The sequence below is a fragment of the Branchiostoma belcheri genome, unplaced genomic scaffold (genome assembly GCF_001625305.1).
Source record: "Branchiostoma belcheri isolate BF01 breed outbred unplaced genomic scaffold, Haploidv18h27 scaffold34, whole genome shotgun sequence".
In the NCBI taxonomy this organism is placed as follows: Eukaryota; Metazoa; Chordata; class Leptocardii; order Amphioxiformes; family Branchiostomatidae; genus Branchiostoma; species Branchiostoma belcheri.
The window spans coordinates 594,230-603,250 of NW_017803954.1; the positions used below are offsets into that span (position 1 = coordinate 594,230).

General features: G+C 44.7%; 1 protein-coding gene across 3 annotated transcripts; it reads left to right on the plus strand.

Moving 5' to 3' along the window:
- The first annotated feature begins 117 nt into the window (after positions 1-117).
- On the plus strand, positions 118-3,031 carry LOC109475455 (fibulin-1-like). 3 transcript variants are annotated; one of them, XM_019776052.1, is made up of 8 exons: positions 158-302; positions 627-731; positions 856-984; positions 1,310-1,438; positions 1,723-1,845; positions 2,144-2,266; positions 2,485-2,598; positions 2,935-3,031. In XM_019776052.1, exons 1-8 carry the CDS (start codon positions 236-238, stop codon positions 2,958-2,960), a joined length of 816 nt encoding a protein of 271 aa, XP_019631611.1. In that variant the 5' UTR covers positions 158-235; the 3' UTR covers positions 2,961-3,031. The 3 variants fall into 3 exon arrangements, with proteins under 3 accessions (XP_019631614.1, XP_019631611.1, XP_019631613.1); XM_019776054.1 differs by lacking the exon at positions 856-984; XM_019776055.1 differs by lacking the exons at positions 627-731; positions 856-984 and having other exon boundaries at positions 118-302.
- Positions 3,032-9,021: the final 5,990 nt, after the last annotated feature.

The window sequence follows — 9,021 nt, forward strand, 5'->3', positions numbered from 1 at the left end:
CACAAATTACTTAATACCCCCCCCCCCAACGTACGATGTTTTGTTTTGTGCGTTTTTGGGTAGTTTGTGACATACAGTTGACTGCCTTGAGCTAGCATCACGCCAAGTCAGAAGTATTAATAGCGCTCATCCCTACCGGCCAGGTGTGTGGTTCCCATGGCCTTGGGTATACAGTATAAATTGTCACACACAGAACCAGCCACACGCACAACACAGTCTGGACTCAACTCAACATATGGTAAATATGTGGAAGTTTCTGCTGGTGGTCGCGGCTGTGAATGCCAGTCCATATTCATCACAAGGTTTGCAAAGAATTTGTAGTATATCTTAAACATTATCGGGCATTAAAATTTGATTTTCAGATTCATGAAAAATGAAAAGGACACTTTCGGCAGCAATACGACCGGTGTCCTACCGATCATCGCGTTTCATTTTTTTATCGATCAACCGATATTAACAAGTCAACGAACCCTGCCCAAAGTGACAGGGTAGATTGTCAGTCGAGAAATATGCTCGATTTCAGTGAAATTTGGCGATCTACAGATTCGACCGAAGGTCGTTGACAGTGTGACGCAAGCTTTGCGCACTGCTGCCTTGAAATAAAGATTAAGCGTGTCTTGTTGCAGACTGTTCCAGCAATCCATGCCACCACGGCGGCACCTGCCAAAACTTGGCAAACGGCTACAGGTGTCACTGTCAACATGGATGGACAGGTACCAACTGCCAGTCAGGTAAATGTTTCGTTATTTTCTCATGACCATTTTTATTACTAGTAGCTTTTTGAAATGTGTCACTGGTGATACTTCACCGGTTGACGTTCAAGTTTCATTTTATTCTGATTGCCGTTTTCTACAGACGTGAACGAGTGCGCAACTAACGGAGGGCGGGGACCATGTGAACAAACCTGTATAAACCTGGCCGGTGGTTACCGATGCTCGTGCCATGGGGGTTATCAACTGGCTGCAGACGGCTTTTCGTGCGTTGGTAAGGAGAGATTTCCTAGAGTGAACGACTCATTTATTCTATCCGCTCAGCTATCTAACAATGGAAGGTCAAGTCTGAAGGTGGCCAAGCTTTAGCATGCACCGGAGTGGCCGGTATATGGAGGAATTCAGGAACATTACGCTATTGAATCGGTATACAGCCCCCCCCCCACAGTTCCAATACATTTACCAATACAGTAAACACCAATACAGTTCCGACGCGCGCACTTACTGGAAGCTTTAAATCTCTGATTTCCTTTTCAACGCAATTCACTCAATTCAGATACAGAACATGATTACAGTCACCATGGTTCTTTTTTCTGCAGATGCAGATGAGTGTGCGACTAACGGAGGACGGGGTCCATGTCACCACTTCTGTACAAATGTGCACGGCAGTTACCTCTGCTCCTGCCAGGCGGGGTACCAGCTGGATGCAGACGGCGTCTCTTGCATCGGTAGAAACAACCTAGATGCTGTCCCAGTAACAGTAACTCCTACGTTAAATTTCTAGCTGCAACAAGCATAGCAGAGACAGATTAGGGGTTTATGTTCAGACGTTTACACAATTTTTTTTACACCAAGTAGTGAGTTGTTTCTTAGTTGAGCCTAAGCCAGTTATCTCTCTCTTCTAAGTTCTATAAGATGCGGTAGCCTTAAGACCACATGATCTCATATTGTCGTTTACTGGCAGCTAGAAGAGCTGTTTGGTGATGACAGTACTAGTACTCTTTCCTTACAGAGGCGGAAGAGTGCCTGACTAACGAAGGACCATGTGAACAAACCTGCACGAACCTAGACGGCGCCGTCCACTGCTCCTGTGAGTCAGGATACCAGCTCCATGCAGACGGTGTCTCCTGTACTGGTAGGAACAGCCTTTTGGAATTTAGACCTGCTTGACAGAAATTGCAATCACAACATTATTTCACATTCACGTAACAGCAATTTTCTTTCCAAAGTAGACCTTTAATTTGTCGGAATTTCAATGCGGCAACATTATCGTGTTTTAAAGTTACTCTTCAAACTGTTGGTTTGGGTGAAAAAATATTCCAGTGCAAAAAAGAAACCCCGATAAAGAAGCCTAAAACACGCTAAAATAAACCAAAATCCAAACCTCGGCTTGGAGAGTATATTTTTAAAGTACCCGCAATCCCCTTCTCCAGACGTGGACGAGTGTACGCAGGGACTTCACGACTGTGAGCAACGATGTCTAGACACTTACGGCGGGTTCTCCTGCGGATGTGAAGACGGGTTTTCCCTCGCTGACGACGGCAAATCTTGTTTGGGTAACATTTTTATTAAACATATTTCCAATGCAAATTTGAATGATATTCCGCCAAGATATTCATAAGAAAAACCTGCTAACTCATGAGGTTTTAGCTTGTGGCAACTCTTTGAAGCCAACAATTCCATGCCTTTTATCATTTGCGTCAGACGCTATATTTGTCAGCTACATAACGTACGCTGTTTTGCACCGAACGCACTTAAACGTGCCTTATTTCAGACATTGACGAGTGTGCCAGCAATCCATGCCACCACGGCGGCACCTGCCAGAACCTGGCAAACGGCTACAGGTGTCACTGTCAACATGGATGGACAGGAACCAACTGCCAGTCAGGTAAATGTTCCCTTGTTTTCTCGTTACCATGGGTGCAGATTCGATACAACTGTAGAAGACAACAAGTATTGGACAATTGAGCAGTCCTTATTGACTCGGAATTGTTTCTATTCACAATACTCAGGGGAAAAAGGAGAAATTCGTATTTCGAATAATTAATTTTTTTTAACCATTCAAACTCATTTTGGTCTATTTCTTCTCACGATAATGTAACATGATACTTATTTTATCTACCTAATTTGGTAGAGCTCACGCTCGAGACAAACCTGCCATTTTTCTGTATTTTTTCTACATGAGACATATTTACTTTATTGATATTGTTGTTGTTGTTTACAGTGCAGTCAAACGTTATCACCGGCTGACCGAAGACGACACGCATGAAATCCAGCTGGAAGAGCATGCTGGGGAAAAGCATTTAATAAAGCTTATACCTCGATATTGTTTGTGTATTTTGTATCGTATAAGCTTGACGTGTTATTGTCACTAATTGGAGGTTCCTTAAATAAACAAACAAACAAACAAACGATCAGAACTAATGAAGCTATGGCGGTAACATTAGCCGAAATTCTGCACACTCAAATAATATTCTTCTGGTGTTTGTATTGTTAAAAATATTCGTGAAAAATGTTCCTTTTTTAAATTCGCGCCTCCTTAACCCCGCCACATACTGGTTTACACAGAAATGAAGTCCAACTAAATCCTAATCCTAGCCTTAATCCTCTTCCCTTCTTAGCTTACTGGAGAGTCTGGGGTCGTGAGCTATTATAACAGTACAGTCGTAATGTGTGTGTTTCACAACATGTTTGATGCTTTCGGCCCATCCCTTTGTGGTGCAACTTTATCGACAGGAGGTTGCGACACCTAGCGGAGTTGTAAGGGATGGCATAAAGGAATTACCCGTACCGTGCTCTCTCCGTGTGTCTTTCACGGTTACAGTGACTTGTAATTTGTTTCGCAAGATAAATCAAGAAGCTATGGATGGGTTGCCATGAATCTTATTAATTAGTGGGTGGGTAGGTCTTGTGTGTTCGGAATAAAGTGACATAAGATTGGGCCCCGTAGCGGCTTGTTCTGAAACTGCAGCGCCGTTTGTTTAAAAATCCGTGATTTCATAGTGTTGGGAACGGCGCATGCCTCATTTGGAAGTTAAATGAAGATGACCATCATTCAACATAACATATTCAAATCAGGACCTCTTTTGCATAGTTTACGAGGAAATGTCAAAATAGCTTTCTTTGCTGTCATTGGGTGGAGAATATGATCATCTGATATAATTCATACAAATGACAACTCTATTTGCATAAACAATGAGAAACATTTGCAATTCACCAGTCCTAAGGCTAAGTGGCGAAGTTAGTATGAAGTCGTGGAACTTTTGTTTGTATATTTCAATGTGCCACCTAATGTTAGCTCGATAGCTTTTGTATTAGTTCCGGCCGTTTAACACGTCCCGTTATTTTCCGACGATGTATATAAATTTCCCTGCCCTTTGGTTGTCACGCCATCTTACGGCAGTCAAGTTTTCCTTCAAGTTCGGCAGATTGTGGCAGAAAATCGACACCGAGGCGTGTTAATGTCTCCGTTCCACGGTTGACATTTCAGGAGGGCCGTGCAGTTTCCGCTTCGGCAGATCTGACACGCCTGCCAGGTACAGATAGCGCGCCCACTGCTTCGTGAGCGGTGATCATCCCTGTCATCGTTTTATAGGGCCACAGCAAGTCAATTCTATACCTGACATCTCCCACAGGGTCCAAATCTCATGCGAGAGCGCGAAAAAGACGGCAACAACAAAATTGAATAAATTGGCTGAATTTCCAACATAAAGACTATAGACAAATAAGAAGAATTGAATGCAGAAAACAGCATTACAGCCATCAAGCCTTCTAGATCTATTCCTGTATTCAAGAAGTGCAGAAAGTGACATCGATACTAGTATATATATCAGTGGTAGCCTGGTATACATCTCCGGCTCAAGGGATAACTCACTAGTGCCGCCTCCACAAGTACACATAGCGTTGCCACACGCCACTTTTGTATATTTCTTGTCATATGTCATATTGAACTTCACGAAGGGGAGCAAAATGCCTTTCTTTTTTATTGATGTTAAAACCAATGCGCGAGGATGCCGTCCGCAAAATTGCTTTGCTGTGGCCCAAGCCTTGCTCATGTAGCGTCTAAAATACTGTTGATGCTTCCACAGCCTGGCATGTTCACATCCGTCTCCAACAATAGGCTCGTTATCATGTTTACGGCGCTTTTAGTCGAAGTCACAGCCGCTCAGAATTGCCATTTATCGCAGTGTGTTGAACAAAAACAGACATTCTTCATGCATTTCCCTTGCCGGTTGTTGTACGTGTCAATTATGACAGTTATGTCTTTTAAAGTTATTCATAAATGCCTCAACCTCATACTTTTGTTTAGTGTGAGTGTTGATATGGAATGAGCCGTAATCAGTTGGTTTTGATTTCTGTGTGCGAGGGTCGCATGGTTGCAAGTTCATGCGATCTTCGGCTTACTGAATTCCCTCATATTCACCTCTAATTCCTACTGGCTCTCGGCCAGATTCTTAGACCCCATTTCCTGTGCCTGACCCTTTGACCTGCCATCCTGCCTTCCGATCTTCCTACCCGCGTTCTGTCAACCTACTATGTCTGTGACAAACATACACATAAACCCACAGCCCAGCTGCAGCCACTGAAATCAATACTTCCGTACCTTTGTCATGGACAAATACAAGTTGGCGATAGAAAGTAAGGACTAGGGGGTATGTAGAAAAGCGGGCTCTGCCGGCGGATTCTACTCCTATCTCCTATCGATTGTGAGTGGCGTGATCATTATTAAAGTTACGGTAGTCCCGGCGGGACCTGTTTACAACCATGTATGCTTCTCATTCACGGTTATTGGTCGACCCTCACGGCTAAGGTATTCCTGAAATGACCTACTTTCTTCAGAAGGGAAGAAGATCGAGAGGCCACGACACACCGGGCAGCAGCACACCAGGCAAGACGCGGACGTGGGAGAGAAGGGAAGACATCCAGGGATATCGTCTGCAAGGATTTCTGTAAGGTACCGTGTTATTACTTACCGTCATTGTGATGTTCTCACTCGGTTGTGTGAACATGCATTTGATCAAGAACTCGTTTTATTTGTGGCCTTTTCATTTCTCTAATAATCGTGACATGGTGCGTAACTGAGGGATATTGTACTAGTTGAAGTCGAAAGCGCTGTCTTTCATTTATTTATTTATTTATTTATTTCAACTTTGTCACAAGGACAGGGGGAACAGGCAGATGCCTTTTCCACGTCCCCACGCCCGTCTTTGGACGCTGTCATATCAGAACATGTTATACATGTCGATATCTTGTAGCATAGAACACTTTCTCATTTGTCCTTTCTACAACCTATAACTCCTTTCTTTGTCCTAAAGTAATGGTCATCATTGACGATGCTTGTATCTCGATCATCAGTGGTTGATTGTGGCGAAACGATTTGTTGTTTCGCATAACCGGTGAATCGCATTACGTATACACAATCAGGTTTGTACAAGCTGCGTAAGATCGGACTCCGAGACTGTAAGGTTTGCTTCACTCACACCGGGACGGACCCTTACTGTCTTTTCACTCAATCGGTCTGATGAGGTGTGGCTCTTTCTCAAACACAGGACCGCCAACTTAACGGAGTCTAATTGAAGCTAGGTACTAGAGTACCCATTTTCACCTGAGTTGAGTGAGGAAATAGGTTTAAAGTGCTTCTCCCAGGGGCATTGGGGCCTGCTAGAGATCGAACCCCTAACCAGAAGACCACTTTGCCACCGAGCGATATAGGGAGAAAGACATAGAAATGGAGACGGAGGGAGAGAAAGCTAGAAGACAACGCATAGAGCACAGGGAAGCAGTGAGAGAGCCTTTGCACATTGAGCTGCCATTTAGCAACGCCAGGATGATGACTGGGAGCGGCTGCGGCACGCTTTCAGAGGACCAACCATAAAGCTTCCTTGGTTTACAACTGTCCTCTGATGTTATTTCCCTGGCCCGTAACTTATTTCCAAGTCATGATGGCCAAGTAATCCCTTTAATTCCGAACCTCCGCAACTCATCAATTTGGAAAGGTTCTGTATCAAAGACGCCATCAGATGATACCTGTTCAAGGTTGCCGGGGCTCTCTGGTGACTTCCCTAATTTTCTAAACGAGCTCTCCAAGCGCTAGCGAGAAGTAAGTGTACATTGCCAGGGAGGTGATGATCTGCAACTGTGACAGAAAACGGCACACGAGGCAGAGTGATACATGGCTCATCAGAGCATCAAATGTTGAGATTACATATATCACGATATCATGCTGACATCAGTATGCCCCATGTTTAGCTGTTGGATGGTCAGATACTTAACAAGCACCAAAACATTGCGGCAAGAATTTATTTTGCGACTGTGAACGAGGTGCTGTGTATACGTGGAGTAGCTTATTAGAATAACCTGATATTTTGTAGTTAACGGTACGGCATGCAATTACAGAAACATGATTCTTTATTTGCGAAATGGGACTATTCAAGTGACGTTTGTCACTACCGGTGCATCATTTGCAGCCTCGATCAGCGCGCTCATGAGAACACCGTGAATTTGCCTAATGCGATCTAACACACAGCATACGTGGCCTAATGATCATTAGCAACCCTGCTCAGCTCCTGGATTTTAAAGTCGTGAGTTCGAATTCCCACTGATATCGCTCATCCGGCCTAGGTGTATGCTAGCACTGCGGGAACCTAATTTCCAATTAGATGTCGATGTTTTGTGTAAAATAAACAGAGACAAGCAAACTCTCTGACGCCTTACAATTAGACATCTGTTCCATGGCCATCTTTAATCACATAGGACCGGATATCGTCCATTGCACTTGTTGAAACGTGTAAGGGAACAATACGACCAACGGGAAAAGAGATTTCGTAAATGTACAATTCCACCTGCCCTCGAGGATTCGTCAAAACCGACCTAGCCACGCTTACCTTTTAGGTGCCCTTGGGAGGGAAGAAAATAGGTCGAAGTGGATTGAAGTTCACAAGGTGGAATCTAAACCGCGTAAGAGCACTAATTCTCTACAAACTGATTGCCAGCCGGTCAAATATACAGGTCTTTATGGGCCTGCTTAAGACGCAAAGCTGCCTCTTCTTTTTATTGCGCCATTCACCGCCGACCCGTCTCCAAATTTATTTTTGCTTTCAGCCTATGACGTCCAGGCGTTATCTCCTCTGAAACCCGCGCTTAGCGGCTGTCCGATTCCCGCGCTTTTCGCGGCCCTTCATTGATCCCGCCCACGCCGCGCAGGGAGAATCTCATTCATAAAACACGGCCGACGGTCGACCTGGAGCCCATCAAGGCCCCGCTTTGGATGTACGTCACGATCGGCCGTCAGTAGAAATCTCAGATAGCGAGTTGGGGGGCTCATCATTGCCCTGGCTTGATGGAACGGTGCATCAGATGCTGGCTGACATCAATCTTCCCTCTGGGGCCGAGCAGTCAACCTCCGGATGATTTTTCTTTTTCTTCTTTTACACTTTGCATTGCCCTTGTACTTGACCTTTTGGGCGTCTGAGCGAGCACTGACGAAATGCATTCTATGTTCTTTAATTTTTATTTCAACCTCACTCTATTTCGGATTACTCTCTTTTTCTTCCTCGTTGTTGTAAAGGGATATTGGATAATTTGCAGACATACTTTCATGTCCGCTTCATGTCTCTGCGATAGTATGCAGTTTGAACTTTATACGCATGGTGGCGCTCAAAGTGGACCGTAATTTCCCTAGCTGACTGATCAACGCAAGCGTATCCCGTGAAACAGGTGCGCTTGAGAGACTCCGTCTCTGACTCGCTCTGGACATCGGCCCCACGAACACCGGGAGTTCTCTGTGCGATCAGCGTCCTTCACACGTACTAGACATTAAGTTCTTGCCTGCCTGTAATCTCCGTTGTTGTCACACCGTCACGTCGTTCGGTACACTCCACATTCTACACGTTCTGCGTGCCATTATGACTCGGGCACGTACGCCATGCACACCTGAGCGGGTGATGGGCCCGGGGTCGCGCGCCTTTTAACGCCCTTCATTCATGTGGTGATTTCAAGCACGCACGTCCGGATCCCTGCTCGGAAAATGTTCAGAATAACAATACACCCAAACGTCCGTGGTTAGCGCCAGGAAACCAAGACTTCTGTCATAATAATGATGATTTACGGCAACGGCAACGTCGTCCTCAATATATAAAGGAGGTCTTTCTTTAACCTCCTTGTCCTTACGAAGAAGCCCAGTAGACTTGACTTTCCTTCAGCAACATCATTCCACACCCTACCAATTGTTCTTCAATTGAGGATCATTGAAACGAATCTCAGCATGTCCACCTGTACAATGTAACGTCCTTGCATATATTTTGTGCAAATA

Bases quoted from the DNA above. Each gene is read 5' to 3' on its own strand.
- LOC109475455 (XM_019776052.1), top strand. From the start codon at position 236: ATGGTAAATATGTGGAAGTTTCTGCTGGTGGTCGCGGCTGTGAATGCC. The intron at 985-1,309 runs GTAAGGAGAGAT...TTTTTTCTGCAG, and splicing joins AGACGGCTTTTCGTGCGTTG to ATGCAGATGAGTGTGCGACT. The intron at 1,846-2,143 runs GTAGGAACAGCC...CCCCTTCTCCAG, and splicing joins AGACGGTGTCTCCTGTACTG to ACGTGGACGAGTGTACGCAG.